General features: G+C 30.6%; 2 protein-coding genes across 5 annotated transcripts in view; one reads left to right on the top strand and one right to left on the bottom strand.

Moving 5' to 3' along the window:
• Positions 1–22,943, top strand: part of Task6 (TWIK-related acid-sensitive K[+] channel 6) — a 94,570-nt gene that overhangs the window by 40,117 nt on the left and 31,510 nt on the right. The gene's annotated exons all lie outside the window — the stretch shown is intronic.
• Positions 6,496–21,045, bottom strand: LOC145936020 (uncharacterized). The gene is made up of 4 exons (XM_083037884.1): positions 20,911–21,045; positions 18,375–18,487; positions 6,966–7,293; positions 6,496–6,866 (listed from the first exon to the last, which is right to left on the bottom strand). Exons 1-4 carry the CDS (start codon positions 21,043–21,045, stop codon positions 6,624–6,626), a joined length of 819 nt encoding a protein of 272 aa, XP_082894010.1. The 3' UTR covers positions 6,496–6,623.

The raw sequence follows: 22,943 nt of genomic DNA, 5'->3' as shown, positions 1-22,943 counted from the left end.
TGTGCAAAAACTTAAGTCGACTTAAGTCGTTCTTCGAGCGAACGGCTCATATATACATATATACATACTTTTTTGACTGCAGTAACACGAATTTTAGATATAACTTATATTTCCGGTGGCGTAATGTCATGTTGATAAAAGAAACTCTTTTTTATATCAAGAAATCGAGAAGTCCCGCTTATCTGATCAAAGATACATTTTACTAATTTCCTGTTTATTCTTCTAAATTTAAGTTATTATCTTCTCTATCTCACCTTTGGACAACATTTTTAATATTTAAGTTGCGATGTATTTTAATAAGTTATAACATATTTCATGCAAACTATTTTTAATTCTGTAATTTACACGAAAATAATTTTATATTTATAATTTTAATAGAAAAAAGAAAAATATTTTTTTTTTCCCCCCGAAAAATGTTAATGATTTTGACTAAACTTTGAAAAACTTATGTTTTCTTTTCAAAATTCAATTCAAAACATAATGTGCAAACATTGCGAATCAATTTGTGTATTATATTATTGTTAGTAGAAAAAGAGAACATATGTTGTACTCAATTTTAACCCCCTGCATATTTCGGGTAAATCAATTTTTTTTTTGTTTTTTGATTGAAGGGTGGCTAATGTAATTTTACGAATGGCTTACCAACGACAAAATCTAAAGTTACGATATTGCCAGTAAGGGAAAGGGTCAACATTCACAAATTCTTTCGGTTATATCCTATATTATGTTTATTCGTGCTCTTTTTTTTGTCTAGTACATTGCAAATTCCACGAATTATTCGGCTGACAAATAACCATCCTTTCTCATTTTCACACTTTCATTTCCGCTCTTTTATCCATATTTTGAATTTAGCGCTAAATGTGGCTATTCTATTCTCATCTCATGTTGACAGTGAACGCATTTGTCATGTCACACAAATAAAACACAATATTAGATGAATACACTAAATGCGATGTTAAAAAGAGTTGTGAATCTTTTCTCTAGTCATTATGGAACAATTTTTCTGGGACAAATGTTTAGGACAAATAAAATGTTAAAGAAATGTAATTTAGCATTGTTAAAGCTTATTAAAAGTATTGTTAATAATTCAATACATTAACCAGCTAATGTCATGCTTTAATTGAAGAGTGCGACAACGCACTCTGTAATTTATTTATTCGGAAAACTATATTATATTTTAGAGAATACAAAAATATGTAAGTAATAATACGCAGTATAACTATATTGAATCACACACACATAATTATTATAATTATAATTATTAAGAGAGAGCGCGATCTATTTATTTAATATATGGTTGCACATAATGGTTCTTTTTAATCTTTTTATGTTTCATTTACGAAGAATTTTCACTTATCTCTGTTCAAGACGTTGACTTTTTAAATTCTGCTAATTAATCTTACTGTTTCTTGCATCGCGAGTGTAATTAATTGAACCATCTAGTGCTTCAAAATCGATAATTAAAATTTTCTGCGAATCGCAATTGTAGCTATATATTGATAACAATAAAAAGAAAGTCATTTTTTAAACATTTTATAAACACACATATAGTTACCGCGGCTCATTACAAATTACAACATTATGCTAACTCGACGCTTTTGTGGTTTGAATATCTACTGCTTATTGTTAGTCCAAGGGCAATGCCATGATCAAAGGACCGGTTTTGCGCTCAATGCTTTTCGCCACACATAAATCTTGCCGTTTGTTCACCCGACCATAGAATGGCACCAGGAAGGTCAAAGGTTAAAATAATCGCTGATTGATGTTTCTCCTTTCCTTATATCCATATCATTATATGGTTGTAACGTGCGATGAATGATTTAAAACGAATCGGACATCATCCTCAATCGGTTCTCATGTATATATTTAAAAAAATTATATATATAATATATATATATATATATATATATACATATATAATAGCAAATATTAAATCTTTAAATTAATTAATTGAAAAATTTCTTAAAAAACAGAGAAGTAGTCAAGTGATTATTTGGGATTTTCTCTCTTTGGAGATATGATCAGTTTTTATATAATTGTTCTTTAATTTAAAGAAACGTAAAATTTTGAATTTTATGTGCGATTAAGTAAGGAAAAAAATAGCATTTTTTAAAAATTGTTATTTTTTTTATTCACATTTCTTGGTACAAGAAATATGCAATTTTTAATTTTAAGAGATGTTAATGAAATATATTAATATAAAATTTTTCCTACAATGTACTGAAATTCGAAATCCAGCCTTACTTAATTAAAGGTAATGAATATTATGTAACTGAAACAAAAAGTCTCTCTTGTTTTCTATTGTTCATAAATTATTTTAAACGTGAGAAATATACAGAATAAAATAAAGTTTTTTTTACATTTTTTTTTAAGAGGGATAAATTATATAGAATGTCATTTTTACTATAAAAGAAGAGGTGTTCTACATATTTCTATATAGAGAGCAGATTAAGTTTCGTCCGTGATGACGTCGGAGAAGGCAATTTATTGACCCGAATGGCTTTGGCCTAATTTAAGATGTTCCGCACAGACAAAGGAGAGATCGATCTTATTCGAAAATTTGTCGTTGGAATATATACCAAAACTAATCGGACATTAATGAGGTCGTCGCTCTATGTGCGAAATTAGTCTTTTCAAACAACTTTTTTTTCGAGAAAAAAATTACATTGTACCTACAATATATTAAATGTCTATAATTGGTAGCAACATAATTGATATCATCAATCATAGATATTGTTTATATTAAATCAAGAACATATATTAAGTTGAGAAAAAATGTATAGGAAATTTAATAACCTACGGTTTGCAGCAGTCGGGAGTAATAAGAAAAAGAATAATTAAAAAAGGCATGCTATTTTAATTTATTATCAATATTAATAGCCATTTACTTATAGAAAAATTAAAACTTTTTAATTTCTGATAAAAATTTAATTTCTAATAAAGATAGGAAGGGAAATAACGGAATTTTAAAGTAAATGACATATTTTAAAAGAATTTTAATTAATTTTATGTTTATTTGAATCTATTTAAGTATACTTTAATAATATTTTAATACTTAAACGGATTTTAATAGAAATTAGATAGTATTTATTTTCACACAATATTGATCCTTTGTGTGTGTCTCTCTGTTATGTGTTTAATATTTAATATATTTATAATATCTCATTAATATATTAATATATTATACTCTAACAGCATCAGCGCAAATTATATGAACTGTTGAGTCCAGCTTTGACCTAATTTCAGACATCATTGCTTATTGACCGAAATAAGGCATTCAAGAAGCGTAAGAATGCTGGCTGCATAGACCTGAAAAGAATTGAATTGGTCGACTTACCAATCCCTAAGGGTCTAATCAGTAGAACTTGGGCGGAAGCCGTTCTTAAGATCGGATGTGATTAAAGTAAACTGAAAGGGATTATTGTCTCGTGAAAATCTAGTTAACGAAAACTTTGTGATCCATACTAATTCCGCTTTTTGTTTTGAACGAAATAGATTTAATCCTTCTTTACCAGAATTGTATCTATTTATTTCTCTTTTATTTTATATTTCTAACTTATATTTATTTATTTCTTATTTTCTTTATTTCTAGCTTGTATTATTTATTTACAGCTTGTATCATACAATTCTATAAATTATTTTAATAATTTTTTGTAAAAATATATATCTTGTTCCAATGTCGTCTTTTCCATCTCTCTGTTCAAAAATTGTATTTACAATTTGTTGTGATAAACTGAAATAATTTTTGCTTCTATTAAGTCGTTACATATAAAATGATGCATTTTGTAAGTTCTCTTTTGTAAAATGCTTTTGTGAGTTACGTTAAATGCATTGAAACGTAAATTGGTGGAAAACTAATGTTTCCATATCGAGATAGAATACTATGTTGGAGAGAGAAATAACTTATAACTTAACACTTACTAACTATATTATATTGTAAATTTGAAACTTATATTGAAATATTGAAACTATATTATATTATATCATGATACGAGACAGTACATCATAATTTTCAAAGGAGATTTTTGTATGCATCTTGTTTATAAATTTTTTTGAATTTAGGATTAAAATGTATTAAAATTATAAACTGGCACATTGAAACATAGCAGTCATTACAAATAAATATAAATCTAATTTTAATTGCTTTGTAAATACTAAAAATTATTTATGAAAACAACATTTTACGTGAAAATTTTTTTGTATACTTTATGTTTAAAAAAGAGAAGCTTTTGTTGATTAAGATCTATTTACGTGAGTTGTCAGTTTGAAATACTTTTTATGCTTCTTACAACTCTTTAGAGAGTGATAGCGGAAGTAGTTTGTAGGAAATTAGCGTTCCATTCATCTCGATATCTGAAGTAGATGCCTGGCCTTATCGTCAAATTCTCACCTTATGAAGTATCAAAAATTATCTGGTTATGATTTAACGCGTTTGAAATAGTCGTGATACTATTTTTCTTTTCGTGAAAAAATTAATAAGAAGTTGATCTTTTTTTTACTTATTTATTATCTTATCTAACTTATTTTAACATATTTATTTGATATAGACAATTATTTAGTCTTATAAGCAGCATTATTCTCGAGTAGACATTAATCACTAAGCATCTTAAAATTTTGCCTTAAATTTTGCTACGAATTATAGATTGTTTAAAATAAGCTTACACTATGCGAATAATTATGAATATAAAACTACTAAGTTACGATTACAAAGATTTATAATAAGGGATAAATACGCATTTATATACATAAAAACCTGTCTTATATAATATTTCTCTTTTTGTATTTTAAGTATGTCTCAAACAAGATATCTTGAAGATTTTATTCTCTCGTATCGGAAATATAGAAACCACGAAAATATATTGTACAAGTTTATCTCAGGGGTCCTGTCAATATTTTTATATTCATCGCAATATATTCATCGCACGCCAATAGAGTGCATCGTCGCTCTCTTGTTACGATTTGAAATGGCGCGAGAAGCCAGCTCGTAAGGGTTTCCTCGGTCGCGATGTCACAGAGACATCAATATCGAATTTCACGTCTGTTTCAAACCGAACTCGAAATGTTCTCCTGAGTTTCACGAATATTTGAGGGTTTCGGAAATACGATCTCTCCTTCCTACGGGCGTATCTAAAGATTCTCGCGTCGTGCATATGACATTTATCTTATTTTTTAAAAATATTTGATACGAATAAGATATTCTGAAAAATCTCTTTAAAATTGACATAATTCGAAAAAGAAAGTTAGGAGTAGAGATGTTTCTTCTCGTTTTACATCGCAAACATTTTTCAGATTATTTTGATAACAAAGATTAAAGAGGAATAATTTTATTTTGTTTTATTAGTATTTATGTAAATATATATTTATATATATAAATATATAAATAATTTTTTTTTTGTTCAAAGAACTCAAATCATGCAAATATTTTTCAAAAATTTGCCACATTTGTACAATGAATGATGCATAAATATCTAGCCAAATATATATAAAGATATGAATATTCAGATGTAGATATGTATAGTGCTCAGAAAATTAAAGGGGAGCATTACATTTTTTTCAAGCGTAAATAAGACGCGAATGTGTATTAGACTTGTTTGCGTGGAACGGCGAGATAAATCTTCGTATATTATGTATTAATGTTCTGAGTGAGATGGAACTTCAAAGACTTTTTCGTTTTGGTCAAGAACTGAATTTGTTGGGGGAGGAAATCGAGGAAATATTTCGCTTCCTCTCAATGTTTCTCTTCTCTTAACTGGAAAATATTTTGTCGGAAGCATTCCTCTGCGAATTGTTTTAACTCCGACGACCCCTGGTTATTTTATGTTTATAAATACAAACTGACAACAGACGACTTTATTTATTTATAAACAGTTGCAGAGCTTACTTTTAATTGGATTTCTGAACAAAATTTGATTTATTGTCAACGAAGATTTAATCTTACGCATGATTATTTTTAATATTATCTTTTTATTATTTAATTATTTAATTTTTATTTAATTCATGTATTTACAACAATGTGGATTCTGTCATCATTAAATATCATAGAGTCTCAACTATTATTATTATGATATGAACACGAAGGAATTAAGTGTACGGTAATCTACTTTTCGCTTGTCGAATCACTTGTGCATTTTGCATATTACCTGTCTTTAATGACATTTTTTTCCTTGTCGATTTTGACGCTGAAAGCCTGGATTTCGCTTTCAAGCGTAAGCTGTGAAATCCGTCGCAGCGAGTCAGATAATGCAGTGGGACGCGCGCGGAAATAACGTTCGTTATGCAAACGAATGCTAATGTTAACCAAAATGTGACGGACAGGCGGGAATGGAAGAATATCCGCGCAAAGTTTGAACCATCGGAGTCTATAACACTTCATGCGAGATGCCCGCGAACCGCTCGTCAATTTGTGGTTCACCGAGAACGTAATGCGGTCAATTTATTCGGAAAAGGAGATTATACCGGTGATGGAAGGATAATTCTTTCCGATTGCGCGACTCGTCGTCGTACGAAAATGAGATATTTTAACAACGCGACACCTGGAGGTGTAATATTCTTTAATATTCTTTCATGACTGACAATGAGATTTCTCTACAACTCTTTGTGCGCTTCGAATCAAACGAACCATTTTATTCGCCTTTTTCTGGATCGCGCGGTAACGTACACCCGACTTGTCTCGAATACTCCACAATGATATCTTTGAGCTGTTTCGTCAAGATCATTTCATCCTCGACTCGCTGCATCAGCCGATTCTTTTCTGCTTCTAAGTCGTTGAATTCTTGAATTTTTAGCTGTTCAGCGATGCGCGATCTCTCTACAGCTTTACGTGTCTCGTATATGATTATGCTCCACAAAAGCCCAAAGACTAATATCTTAAAGTTTAGATCTGAGTTTTATTTCGCAAAAAATTGTTAATAAATTAACCTAAAAAATTAATGTGTGTATAAGAATTTCATGATTGTTAATATTACCTCGATTAATAATTTCGTTCCTAACTCCATCGTGCGAATGTCATCACGCTTCCTTTTTGCTATAACTGGAATTCTTTGCGGTGCTATCTTGTCTTCGGACCAATAATAGAAACGTCCCAATTGAATCAGGACATATTTTTGTAGGAGTGGTCGTTTCTTCACGTGCTTCACTATAAACTTTGACAATGGTTGCGTGATTTGTTTTAGGAGCTGCCCAATAAGATTCGCACCAGGAAATTTTTGCATAACTACAACACTTATCTCATCCTCTCGGAGCGAAATAATTTTCTCTCGTAACGCAATTTTTCTTCGTACGCTATTTGTGAATAATGAATTTTTCAATCGTGTGAATAATTATTAATTGAGAGAGAAAATGCTAATTCATCTCATTTACATGTTGACGTAAAGCAGATTAAAACTGGGGTTAAGTTGGTCATTTTTATATTATATGAAGATTTCAGTATATCTCTTGATATTTATTCGTCTGTCTCATCATATAATTAAAGCTTTTAATCTTATATTCAGAAACTCTTTATTTTCTATTTTTTTATCGTCAGATTTATTTCTTTGTTTTATTTAATCTTGTTTTTATCATTAAAATTCATAAGAATTAATATACACGATTTTTGTAAATTAATGCATTAAAATTGCATTATTCATATTTCGATTTAACAGATTTGTCAATTTTTGAATTATAAGACAATGCGCTTCCATTACAAAACAAATTTCAATTATATATACTGCACATACAATTGAAATCGTGTATATAATAAAATAATATCCATAATATAATTTTTTCAGAACACACAAAATGTATAGCATAGTGTAATATACATATATACGTAATTCCACTCAAATATTCACTATTCATTTATATCTAAAATTATGAAAAGTAGGCGAATATCTTCAGAATTTGAGAAATATTATGTACTTTAGATCTGTATATTTTATGTGAAGATTTAAAAATATGTGTATATTTTCTATATTGATCAAATGGATTAAACGGATTATATCCATTTATATGTCAAAAAATCACGGAGGTGACCTAGTTGAGCAGTTTGCAACTGCAGCAGGTATTACTTGATTTGAAAATGCCGTATAGCCCTTTTGAAAATTCTCAGTTTTGTTAGTGAAATAGTATATCTTACCAGTTGCAACTAATAATATGTAAACGTTTCAGAGGAACATGAATATTAAGTTTTTATCGTGTTATATAATCGATTTAAACTATTTAAATTTAAAATTATGTAAAATACAACAAATTAAGGAAAAATTATATATTTTTTATAAAAAACAATCTAAATTTTTGTCGTTGTCATTTGAATAATAATGGACAAATGAATTGGGAATTTAGGTTTATATATATTTTAAAATGCGTAATTATATAAATAAAAATATACATTTAGGTCTCTGTATTCAATAAATACACATGAATTTACATAATAAAAAAAGAAATATATTTAATTAAAATCTTGTTAAAACATATAGGCATCGATTTGAATTTGGCTTTATTAATATTCTATACAATAATATTCTATACAAAAAGAGAATAAAACGCGGCAGACTTTATTAAAACTCAAAATGTAATTGTTTTCATATCTTTAGAGATTTTATCTTTAGAGATTTTACTGTCATTTATCTTTTTTTTCAAATGTAACTTTAGATTTGTGATACTACATGTTTATCTATATACATAAGATAACCGAGGAAATTTAAAGGTAATTCACTTACTGTGTTCAAGTCAAGAATTTGTTCATCGAGGTAACGGTTCTCCTCATCTTTAATATCACATTTTTCATCAATTTCGCTTGTATATCTCTATATATCTGTATATCTTGTGATATCTCGATATCATCTAGTTAAATTTACTGCCGAAATCTAAATGATAATCGAGGCGTATAAATCTCATCTTTCGCCGAGATCTATTAGATTGTCGCGAAGGTACGAACCGCAGATAAAATATGTCGTAAAGAGAAAATTTTTTCGCACATCCCTATATACAAATCCTTTTTATATAAGATCCTTTTTATATGTATATGCTTTTATGATTATATGAATAATGTTTCATGAAAATTCTGAAAATAGATAAGCATATATTTTTATTGTCAATTGACTATAATAATAAAATCGAATTATAAATTAAATACGATAATTTTATTGATTATTAAAATTAAATAAATGCTGCAAAAAAAAAAATTGTAAATTACTTTACAAAAATATATATTTTATGAAAAATTATTTTAATGCAACTGTTTTTTTTTATTACTTGATATGCATTTAATTACATGAAAGAAACTACATATTAAACGCAGACATGTGCATGTATGTACATATAAATAAATGCATTAGCGCAATGAAAATTTTTCTATCTTTAGATTCTATTATTAAATATTAAATATTTTCAGTTGATGATATTTGGATATTGAAACGCATAAAATCTTCTTTCAATCGGATTTAGTAAGGGGATTTTTCGGTTCCCATATGTGGGAAATAAATATTGTCCATTCTATCTTCCGGACACTGGTCCCGATACGGATCGGTCTTTCGGGACAAATCTGGATTTTGATGCCCGGTTTCTTTTCCAGCGGACGATTACGAGACTCTCTCGAGTCGGCCGACTCAATGCACGATTTGATAGTCCTCTCGGCCGCCCCTTGGGGTGTCCTTTCACTTTTACCCCCGATCGATCCGACCTACGCCCCTATGCACGGCTATTTGTGGGGCCCGCGTGCGGGACGGAAAAGAAAATTCTCTATGTGCACGTGTGCACTGCTCCGTGACATTTCAAAGTTCATAGTTCATTATCGGAGTGCTGACGAATAATACTAACTTTTTTCCGACATCGAATAATTAGATATTTCAAATAGTACATATTTACTAAAGTATATCGAAAGATACATTCTTATGTTACAATAATACCTTGTTTAATAACTCTTTGAGTTCAAGATATTTGTTAAATTGGTGATATCATATATTGAAATAGCATGTGTAATGGCTATATATTTTAAAGAAAAATATTTTCTGCGAGAACATAGAAAATATTTGAAGCTTATTTCGCGTGATACGCGCGTATATTTGATATAGTTTGATAGTTGCATTTGAGCGATTTGCATACAGAAATAATAAAAAATTATTTTCTGTAATTTGAAAGTATTTTTGTAAATGTACGACTAGGCATTATTGATAACAAAGGAATTATGTTTTTAAGTGGCAATGAATCGAGAAGATAACTGTACGAAAGTACAACTACATTCATTTTTTCCAATCGCTTAAATCAATGCACGCTGGATATATGACAATCCAGTCATCGCCTTGATTTCAAGTATCGGGCACATGGCATCTGCATTCGAGAGCATCAAATAACAGCCGCCATTAAAAGTGTCGATACGCAATTTCCTGCGAAAACATGTCGTCGACGCCGGCGCCGCATGTCGGGAAAATCGGCGGAGAAATATCGGAAAATGTCGACGAGGTCGGCAGGCGGTGTAGGCGAAGAGGCAGGACAGCGGAATGGAAGGACGCTCGTTCCAGGAGCACCTCTCCCGTCCGTCGTGATGACCGCATGGAAGGCAAAGAAAAAAAAAGTTGCCTATTTATAAACCATTAGCGGAGAATGAGGTTTAATCAGGCTCACGACGCCCCTCGCTCTATCTCTATTTATTGCTCCGCGGTTGATCAATACATTAAATGTTAGGCTACCGCCATCGCTATCTTATTTGAGCCGGAAGAAATTTTGGTTGATTACTGATAAAAACTTTTGCATGTGCACTATAAAAATTGACCTAGCTACGTTTTTTTAGATGGTGTGGCATATTATGTTCATTTTATTTATTTTTTTATTTTTTTCATATTTTTTGTCGTATATTATCCGAGAATAGAAATTCTAAACTGGTTACTTACAATTAGTTATCTATTTGCTAATCGTAGGTGTAGGTGTTCGTCTATTATTTCCAAATATGGGTATTTTATTTTATATAGAAAGAGACTATTTTGGTGTCCCAATCTAAAACACTCTTTGTAATCTATTTAAAAAAAGGGAGAGGAATGTGCCTCCCCCTCTCAATGATTTATTGCTAAATATATCTCCCCCTTGTTGAGAATGCTGCATATTCTATATATGTATATAGTTTCAATCAAGTTATCAAACAAGTAAGACTCCAAATGATTGTTTAAACAAATTCCTGATTAATTGATAATAACTTAAAATTGCAATCAAGAGAAAATTATTTATATAGACTATAGATATACGAAATCGAAATTGGCGATAGAAATAATTTGATAATAATTAAAATTTTGATAATGGATATTTTTCTTTATCTTTATTTTATTTTATAATTTCTAAGCGCAATGCACATTTCTCTTTTTATTATTTTAATTTTTTTATAATATAAGAATGAGAGGAGAGAATCTCTCTCAAGTTATATATAAATTATGTTATATATCGCTATAAATTATGTCACGTTATGCTATATTTGTATTTGATCCCAGCCTTGTTTAACTTATATTTAGACGCTAGCGTGATATAAAATGATATTCTCTGTTAATTTCAATTATCATCAGTTTTATGTGTTATGTGTGCTGTATATAAACGAGATTATAAAAATAGAGATAGTTTTAACACGATGAATCCATTTACATAACGAATCTGTAAATTGTGAAAGTAGCGTGCTACCATCTAATTACAATTTATATAGGGTAAAAACTCGCGCTTTCATGTATCTCTTATATAAGATTATTTAACTAATATTGTATAAGAGATTTTATTCTTCGGTTAAATTTAAATGAATGCACTGAAATAAGATACTAATTTAAAATTTAGTAAATGTGAAATAATTGTTTTAAAAAATCTGCAGATTTATTTAAATTATTGTTAAAAGAAAAATATAAACTTTATAAGTTGATTTCAAAAAGATTAAATTAGTTAAGTAGAGGACAAAAAATATGAATTTTTTTCAATATTTTTCTAAAGTAATTAATGTCCATGTTCTCTTGCGTGATATATATATTTAGTATTATATTTTCGCACGATACGATTAATTAACACGCCAAGTTTCCCTTTAATATTCGATACGACAAAAAGAGATTAGACAATCAATTAATTTTTATATTTATAAATATGAACAAAAAACTTCTATACGATATAAAGACCCACATGTCTATGAGACCTTTCTATACACACGTATATCACACTTATCATATCTATATATGCTTGTTAAATTGAAGAATAATTAATGATTGTCGTTAATATCAATGTCAACGATGTGATGTGTTTTAAAGACAATTTCTGTTAGATTCGGTTTATACGGAACATACTAAATTTAAAATACCATATTCTATAAAAGCTGCCATATAAATTGAATCACAGTTAGAATAATTAGTTAAATAAAAAAAAGTTAAATAAAAAAATGTATATGTAATATAAAAATAAATTTTATTTATTTCCCTGAAATATCTTTTCGAAAGAATCGCTAAAGATGCAATAGAATTCGAGGCACAACAGTTAAAAACATTTCTTTAAGTTACATCAAACGAAAATACATTGTATTGTGTAACTGCACGACTAAAACTTAACCATGAAGACATTACCTTATGATTAATATTTCCCTCTAAACTTGAAGAATTTATATAGGCTTGAAAAAAATAGATATCGAAATAGATATAGAAATAGATATAGAATAAAATAGATATAAAAATATATAGATAGAAAAATTGTGTCGTTAGAGAAATACTTTCACTTATTATTAGCCAGTTTCTGCATAATTCATATGAAACTTCTTATAATCGCAAGAACGGAAATGCGCTGTATCACCCAAACCATGCTTGCTCGAAAGTCGAACATTGCAAAAACTTGATCTCATGACTGACATGGCTCGAGTTACATTTTATTTACTCACAATAAAAATGACAGCATACGATTATAGCCCACGAAGTCTAAAAAGTACTTCTAAAAGCTTTCTGAGAACTATTACGTAAAGTGTCAGATCTCTAAATCTTTACTTTGGTAACGAATTTATGGAGCTTGAACGAATAATGTGACGTAGCTCAGCATGCACCATCGATGTATATTTTTCATAAAGAATATTTTTTAAACACTTACTGTAAATGTATTTCTTCACAGTATATAACTAAACATTTCTAAATATGTTCTTATTTGGCTTTATTGTCAATTCGAAATTGCAAATTATTCTATATTATTCTTTAACGTTCTGTTCGATATATCATATTAAATCCCTCTTAACGGTAAGAAAATTAAGCAAAACAATAAGAGAGAATATTATCTTAATAAAAGAATATATATGTATATCATCATTCTCTCATTCTTGTCTGATATTCGGTTAATTGCGGGCATGTCTTCTCAAGATGAACATGGTTGAAGTTTCGAAGTAAATGATTATCCGAATGGCAAGCGGTACGAGTAGCATCATCCTGGCTGCTATTTAGCTGGCAGCTGCCGGGGGTAAGAAGTATTTTCAGAGTAGCAGCGCGTCGATCCGCAGCAGAAACGGCGACGGCTGGGTCGCGAGAGCGGGCGGGGGTGGTTGTATATTTAGCTGTAAACTTTTATACATCGGGGTGGTACACCGACCGCCCCTCGTGGCCGCCGCAGCTTATACGGGGCTCCACGGTGGCGATGGGCGCTGGTGGGGGACGACCGAGGTTCTATTTATAGAAACGGCGACCTATATATAGCCCGTCGCGGGCTATGCATAGCTTCAACCCCCGACCCAGTCACCCCCTTGCCCCCCCCTCCTCCCTCTTCCCCTAAACTCTGCGTCGACCGCCGACCCCCACGTCGCGAGCGCACCGCTCCGCACTGCGAATGTTCGCGGGGTGGGAACGTTCATAGATGCGCGGGGGTGTCCGCGGGTGTGCGGAACCGACGTGTGGCACCGTGGTGTTGTACGCGGTGCAGGCAGGTTCAATGAAACCAGGCCACACCATCCCCTCCGCGCGCGCGAGACTTTTCTCTTACGTAGAAATGCATCCCCCATTCAGCTCTCCCGGTTCTCGGGAGGCACGTTTGCACGCGCGAGCTCGACGATGCGACTTTTCCGCTGCGGCGTTTCCGTGATCCACCAAATGTTGGTTTCGACATCCCTTCCGAAAATCGGCTCTGAATTTGGAAAAGAAAAAAAAAGAGAAATTCCGTTCGATTTCTCGTGCGAGACATTTCTTGCTTCGAATACGTAGATTGTCCCTTTGTCCCCCTTTAATTCTGCACCAAGCTATGATAAAAGAAGCTATAAAACGCGCGTTATAATAACAATCTTTTATTATAAAAGTAGGTATATATGTGATAAAAAGTACAGAAAGCAGAAAATTGTGAACGTAAAAGCCATACTTGTAGTTATTTAATTTTCTCTATTCATTTATTTCATTCTTCTATTTCATTTATTTGTATTATTAATTTATAAAATAATTAATTTTTTAACAGTAAAAAATGATTACATGTTATGCCACATTTATCTTGCTTTTCTTTCTCTCTCTCTCTCTCACTCACACAGACACACACATTCACACATTTCTATTTCTTTATATTTTTATATTTTTTATTTTAAATTGCAGTGTTTCATAGATACGCAGGAATAAATATTATTGGGAATAAGATATAAAAAGACTGTCCCTCTCTTTTTCCATTTTCCGCTTTATACTTGAGCTCTTAAAAAAGATGTCTTATATTAAGTACTTCCCCCCATTTGCAAGAAACTTCCCTGCTACTTATATCCAAGCGTCCTTTATCGAGTTAAAACACGTGTGAGAACGCCGATAACGCCTCCAGATACAACGTATCATACCACGTACTACAATAATTGAAGAATCTTTAAGTGTTCCTATAGGATGTATGTGCATAAAATGTGAAACTACGCATCCATAACTGTCACGAGCATTTCGCAGTCGAGTCATTATCCGACGCGTTTAAGATACGAAAATATATTTTTATTACTTGACGCACATCTTCGCGTACGTTCTTGTTGGTCGTAAATACCAATCGCGACTTACGGGCGTTATAAAAGGTGCTTATAAAGCGTGAGCTGTGTGGAATGTAGACGTTCGTAATACACTTTTAACGGCTATCGTTAAGCCGATGAAGTAGGCTTAATATTCGCTCGAAAGGTGACGTCATTTTAATACAACAATAAACGCTCCGCCAAATAAGATGGATTTAAAGATGATTATCTCACGCTTTGCAAATTTTCACGCGAGTTCTGTATATGAGTATTTTGTAAAATTGCGGATTTTATGTATTAGCTTTTATAATTATATATAATTACTTAGCGGTTTAATGAATTCTGCGACTATTTCAATTGTTTGCGGATATAAAACTTCTTATCACGCTCGTTGTGTTGGCGATGGAAGGTTTTAATACTCGGAAAAAGGAGAAGCCTCTGTATATGTAAGGAAAATCTTTCTGCACGATGAATTATCTGACCGTGTTAAAAATGTAAGTGTGGCAAGCACGTCATCGTTAATTACGTCGTACTACTACACGTATTATAAATTGTGTAGCGGTTCTTGCCGGTGTATATCATCTTATCTCTCATTCAGCTTGCATTACGCGGCGCATATCTTAGTGGGAGATTAGTTATACGTATCGTTCATTAGTTTAGACAACGGATAACAATGTTACGCTGTTGCACGTTTGTAGACAAATAGCCGTAAACGTAGGATCAGTTGCATCGAAATAAGATGAGATTTAAAACTATCTCAGAATAATTAATTAATTTTTTTTTATTATAGAATTTTTAATTTCTAATGGACTTGTAATAATAAAAAAAATATGGTGGGATAAAATTGCTATTTCAAGAGTTTGTTAATATTGGCTATCGATGAAATTCAACTATAAAAATAATCCTGTTCTTTAGTTTTTCTTTAACATATGATATACTGATAATTTTATATTTTTATATACCTAATTAATTAATTACCACTATTATCACAACAAAATTGTCGTCACTCTTTAGATGGAAATATATTTATTACTTAAATTATATTAATCTAATATAGTATGATTTAATTTATTAATAAGATTAATATTGAAACAAACTTTGTTAAATGTCATCACATTTTGTATAGTGAGAGAAAAACAAACGAGTCGACTCCTTTGTATCTGTAAATCTCTCAAAGATAGAATCTTTATGTTCAATATAGTCTCTCTAAACGGCAATTATACCCCCCAGCGAGTAATATATGTTCTTTTTATTTCTTCTTTGCTATCGCACTCGGGTTAACTTCCTCTATAACGTAATAAATTCCAGGAAATGCGTTTATTTTCTATGCCAAAGCGAATCGCTTTCAGATCATCTAGTTGAAATCGTCGGCGCCGTTATAGCGCAGCGCAATCATTTTTAGTTAACACGCGCAATCTAGCGCGTGCAGTTGGTCTGACATGCAATTGATGCGGATCACTTGTATAAGAGCAATGCACGTCAACTCTGACAGCAATGAATTTTTCGTTCTTTCCTTGTACTTGCTCGTATGGAGATAGTAATTTATATATTTAAAATTATAACCATGATATTCTACATCCACGAGATATCGAGTTTCGTAGAAGCTCCGTTTCGTAGAAGTCCATAATTGAAACGCTTTTTAAATTGATTTGGCTTTTAGATGATTTAGACTAAAGAATTTCATGGCACTAGTTATTTTAAATTTATTGTGTTTTATGTATAGTTACATTTTTTCTTGTATGTGTAATATAAAAAAATTGCATTTGATTATTTATTATTTATTATAGATTATTCATTATACAGAATAATTTTTAGGTACTTAATACGTTTTCTCCGTCCAAATAATATAGGCGTGTATCTATAGATTGGCTGACGACCTGGCCTTAAAGCTCCTTCTTCGATGTCTCGCGCGGGAACGATTGTACTTGTTCGATTCCCCAAGGAAATCTGCAGCATTTTGCGGCAAATATCACGGTAAATTATCGTTCGTCAACGCGATCAATGGCGAGTCAGACGATTGCGGTTACGTTAATGATAATGTTTCTGAAGGAAAGAAAATAGGAGAGCGAATAGAATGCGAAGCAGTTAATTACACAATATTTATGAGTTATATTTTCATAAAAAAATAGAAAGTCTCTAGAGAATACGAAAATATGCTAATACGTTCAAATGTATTTTTCTCGTTTAGCGCGCGTGCAAATTTGCTCTCCTGCGGCGTAATAATTGTCGCGTTTTTTTTTTTTTTTTTCCACCCCAATCTAGAATTTTCCAGTGCGAATATACTCGCGATGCGCGTTCGACGCGGCGATAAGGCCGCAATAATATTTTCTCGCATGCATGCGAATCGCCAAGCGCGCGCGGAGAGAGAAACATATGCACATAAATGTCATTGCTTAAATACATAACTAGCGCGCGGAATAGCCAGGGCGGACGTTATTCCAGGGTCGTACGCGTGCATGCATATGCATCGCAGCTGCGATTAATTGGACACGATCGACTTGTTTATATTTCGGTCATCTTCGTTTTCGTCAGCATGCTATCTCGCATCGATAAATCGAATCAAATTGCATCTTACGAATTATCTCGACGCGCTTTCCCCCACACCTTTGCTTAATACATAGATCGACTCTTTCCGCGACCCGCGATAATTTCGTTTTTTTTATATGATTTTAAATTGAAAACAAGGATAATACATACCGTGTTTTACATCTAATTTGGAATGTTGCTTTTTTATTAGTTTTGTAAGACCCATGAAGAATATAATATATTGCACACACATACCTAGACATATACACATTATATATTGTTGAAAAATTCTTAATGTTTATATATTGTATGCACAAAATTATTAAAAATATAATTTTTAACAAGTATTTGAAAAGTTGATATCTTCCCGCAGAAAAAATCAGTTATTTAAGATTTTCTTCAAATTTCTTTCAGTCTTTTTTAAAGTTTTAATTTTGTAGTTAATTTTATAGAAAATAACTTTTGTAATTTAATAAAATTTTACATAATGTAACTTTTTTGGAAGCTATTACTTTGGGAAGAAGCTATAACTTTATTTATTTTATTACCATTTAAAGCAATTTTATGTAACAGCTATTTATAATATACATTATTGTAAGATTATGTATGCAATACGTATTGCTATTTTGTCTTAAAAAGTGCTTAAAAATTGTTTAAATATCGTGTATTGATTTTCTTCATTTTTTATGATCTGCCCACATATTTGAATAAAATTTTGTAACTGGAGGGAACAATACATAAAAGAAAATACTGCGGATATATATACAATATATTGTAATATGTGCATGCGACATATCGATGTGGAGCGAGAATTAATTCGACGAGCCACGATCGATAGCGAATTTGAGTCCGTTTAATTACGAGAGATAATAGCGTCGTTCTCTATACGCCCACCTCTTTACTTGTCTCGTTTTATTCATCGACTGCTATTTACCTATTCTGTCCTATTTGAGCTCGGAGGAAACCTGCTCGTGTATACATGTGAAGATTCAATTCATTGCTGATCGCTTCGATCGAATTACGCGCTCGCATCTCGTTACTCGTCATCTGCGATAAGCGGATAGATATTAATTGTTTAAACTTCAACTATATTGGAGCGGAAAGGTTTTACTTTCAAGTTTTGATTTTATTTGATAAATGAAGTTGGTTTTATGGATTACTTCTAACCGCTTTTATAAAATTATTGCAAAGTAAAAGCTGTTCTTTGCGATTATATATATATATATATATATATATATATATATATATATACCTCTATATACCTCTATATAATACCTATAATAAAATATAATATAGTTATATTTAATTCTTTTAATATTTTATAAAATTTGATTGCACACACACACATACATAATTATTTAGAAATAGTATCTGCATCTGAAATATTTAAAGTAGAAAAAATCTTTAAAATGTTTTTGATTTTAAAATATGTAGATGAGTTCTCTCGTTTTTGTAGAAAACTTTATGTGAGGCTATTCAGATCAATACGAGCTTTCCGATCTTTTCTATGGTTGTCATGTAAACGATTGTGCATCTGTCGCATGAAAGGAAAACTGTCACGCGTGGGAGTTGAGAAAGGTGGAGTCGTAGGTGGTAGCGAGAAAACTGTTTAACATCGGCATCTCGATTGTTGCAATAGGAGGAAGATATTAATCGTTTAATTTCTAACGAAATAATAACTCAAGACATTTTACTTTTATACCTCTCTTATATTTTGCAATTTACTGTAACTACAGTAACAGTTACATTGGCTCTCCACTGCGTTTTAATAAATGAGAGAGAGAGAGAGAGAAAAAAGGACTGTCACAACACGTGTAATTATAATCAATTATGTAATAAAAAAAGACTAAAACAATAAGTTTTTTTTCTCTATTTCTGAAATGTGGATTTAATATAAAATGTTCAAGTGAAACAAGCCATTTTGATTCACAGTTAATAGAATTTATTTGCTTTTTTTTTATGATAAATTCTTTTACTTATTATGATAATAGTTTATCTAGCACATGTATAATATATATAAATTATCGTTTTCTTTATATTCTTCCTTTTTCTCTTATCTTGTTGAGCATATTACGTGTGAATAAACTGTATGAAAAGCGCGTGATACACATTTTACCATATAATAACATTATATTACTTGATCTATATCAGAAGCTTACTTCTCATATTCGTATAAAAAATTCTTTATTTTTTATTATCCTTATTAAAATTCTACTCATTAAATGAGTTTAAATAAAATGACATTATGTTTGGTTTTTCGTTCTTTTTCGTATAATTCCTCGTTTTATTTGTTTCGGGACAAAACAGTTTGGATTTTATGAATATATGGGGGTTGAAGATACTTCCAAACAACTAACGAGTACTCTCGTGTTACATGCGTGGTGAGCAGCTGTATGTCGAGTAATACATATGTCAACATGTGTAGGTCCATTAATCAGTAGGTTCACTACAACAAATCAGATATAATAATAGAACTGAGAGAGAGAGAGAGAGTGTGTGTGTATATTTTTACAGAATCATCATCAAATGATATCTTGGAATAATTTGAGACTATATTATAAATATTAATATTAAATTAATTAAGATATAACTTTCATTTAAGAGAATTACCTTTTATTTTATTAGAAAACAAAAATTGTCTTTTAATCAGTGACAAATCTGATCTTTTCTAAAGGTATTGCTAATATATTGATTAAAAGTGATATTTAAATTTACACAATATATAACATATATATACTTGTATTGCTTGTAATTGTTAAACTCGTTATGCTATTCGTTATGCTGTATGAATTTAGCACAAACGTGTAAATAAAGTGTAAAAAATATTAAGTACTCCAAATTTTTTAAATATATATAAACACTATATATTTTTTTCTTATCTTTAACAGGCGTAAATGTATTTTTTCTTTTTGTAAAGAATGCAGTTCAAAATATGGAACATATTAATACTGAAAAAAATATGGAACATATTAATACTGATAAAAATAATGGTGCTTTCTTTCACTTTTAATTTTCTATTTTAAAACTATATTATGATATTTTATAATTTTATAATTTTTTTTATTATGCCTGATATTAAGAAATAAGTTATCGGGCATCGCATTAAAGGGCTACGTACGTTAAAACTGATATAATATTATAAAACACATTTGTACAATAATTAGAATAATACATATTAAAAATTGTTCCATCTAAATAGTTCTCTAAATGGATAGAAATTTCTATCGTATACATATCTTTTGTATTATGGAATTGGCTTCTTGAAGCCGTAGATAAATGAGATTTCACCACCAAGAAATCCGTCTTGCAAAATGTATTTTTAACGCGAAATATCAATCCTACCTTAGTGATTGCAGTATGTTTCACACATACAGAGTAGAGGCAGATGTGCAGAGATGTATTAGCGTGCGGCGATGTGGTAGTAGTATTAGTACAACTGGGGAAAATTCGAGCACATAGGAGGTCTATACGGCCGCTTCGGCGATGTAGCCAGCTCGAAGCATGGTGGTCGTGTGCCGCAATGCGGCTACGTTATCACACCATCGAACCTCATCTCCTACGTGCGCCTTCTCATTTTTATATGTTACCGCGGCTACCATCAGCATCCGCTAAATTAGGCCCTGGAAATCGTTTCCATTTTCTATCACGGCTCATTAGTTTTGTCCCGAGGCTATCCTTGTCTCGATGTTACAGTGGCAACAGCAGTTGCAATTGCAACAAGACGTATATCAGAAGCAGATATATACAGAGATCAGGCATTTCCTTTGAAATGCAAGTTATGCATTGAAAATCAAATTAATTAACAAAATTAAGAAAGTGATAACTATAATTACATTATTAACTTTAGTTAGAAATGATTAAAAAAGTACGGAGTTTTAATTTCCTTCTCATTAAATTTTTAATAGTCATATTAAAAAATTAGATAAATTCTAAGTCTAATAAAAATTTATATCTCTAATGAAATTAATATTGCATAGGAAATTATAAATTAATTATTAGGAAGAATAATTACTTGTACTTATTATGAAATTTTAAATATGCATTTATTAAACTTGTGTCTATTTAATAGAATGATAGAGCGATAGTTTTGACACCTCGTCATTTTTGTCCGTGTCTGTAAAAACTACAAAATTTTAATTTTATTAATTTATGCTGATTAATAAATGACATAATATTTTTATGTATTTGTAATAATCTTTAATCATCTGATAGCTTTTTTCGATTAATATAATTCACTACTAATCTCAAACGGTCTTATTTTATATCGCTATATCACTTCGTTGCCAAGTTATAATACTTATAATGTCTTAAAGTTTTCAGCAAATAGCTCATTCATAATTCGAATAGGTTTTACTGTAGGTTATAGTATGCGCGTAGGTGTTACTACGGAGCATGATTCAGCTGTTCTTTATTTGTTGTGCATGGTACAAGCTCGACAATGGACTTTTCAACGACCTTAGTTCCTCGGCCATCGCTCGATGTATCTTCACATAGAAAAGTTACAGTAAACTGAAACAAATTGCATTGTTTCCTAATGTTAGAATACGTATGTCTGCAACGAAATAGAATTGTCTTTTTACATCTAGCGATTTACGATTACATATACGAAGAAAGAGCACATCCATTAAGATAATTGAATAAGAATTGATAATTTACATATGTGCTGAAGTAAAAATTAAAATATATGATATAAAATATAAAAATTTTATATATATTATATTAAAAAATATGTTATTAAAATTGTGATATTTATTTCAATTATTAGATTGTATACAAAAATCACGTTAACTATTATAATATTTTCAAATTAATAGAGCTGACTTATTAACATTTATCATGAAACATAGAAATACATTGATAAGGAGACACGGAGAAATATAAAGACTTTAACACATAAAATTCTCTGTTCTAGTTACATATACATATATAAACGTCCCTTCGCTGAATTTGCTCGTGATACTGTACGAAACTGCGACATGACTGCAATCAGCGCAATCCACTTTTTTCAAGCAATCAATCCGCGCTTCGTTCGTAGAATTTATTCATTTACAACAGCTGCGCAATTTGTGCAGTCATTTTATTACAATTTTCATAGGGTTTTTGTGCGCTGTAGGAGTACGTAATGAGTTATTGAGTACGTTATGAGTTATTGTTGTATACTAAACGCATTGGAGTACTAAACATATTTGTTAAACTGAATGATATTTCTTGTTAGAAACTGTAAAATGATATATTTTATATCAAAATTTAATTGGACGTCATCGTATCCTTCACTTTTTGAACATTATACATTATATATTTTAATAATTAATTCCCTTTTCTTCGGGTTAAGAGTTTATTAAAGAGCATAGTACTAAATGCAATAATTAAAATTAATAAAAATAAGGTTGTGTAATGTATGTGTTTAAAAGAATTTCTTTTTTTTTATTAGTCATAACTTGAAAATGATCATTTTGATATTTTTCTTAAGAAACATTTGATTTAATTTTCAACAAAGAATATT

Source organism: Prenolepis imparis, unplaced genomic scaffold, assembly GCF_030444845.1.
Source record: "Prenolepis imparis isolate NDT839.2.m4 unplaced genomic scaffold, iyPreImpa1.0 SCAF_5, whole genome shotgun sequence".
Taxonomy (NCBI): domain Eukaryota; kingdom Metazoa; phylum Arthropoda; class Insecta; order Hymenoptera; family Formicidae; genus Prenolepis; species Prenolepis imparis.
This window is presented reverse-complemented; position numbering and strand designations above follow the sequence as displayed.

Coding starts and splice junctions, on each gene's coding strand:
- LOC145936020 (XM_083037884.1), bottom strand. CDS start 21,045: ATGCTGATGGTAGCCGCGGTAACATATAAAAATGAGAAGGCGCACGTA. Junction 18,488..20,910: donor GCTACATCGCCGAAGCGGCC/GTATAGACCTCC, acceptor CGCTTATCGCAG/ATGACGAGTAACGAGATGCG. Junction 7,294..18,374: donor GCTCAAATAGGACAGAATAG/GTAAATAGCAGT, acceptor GAAAAATTCATT/ATTCACAAATAGCGTACGAA.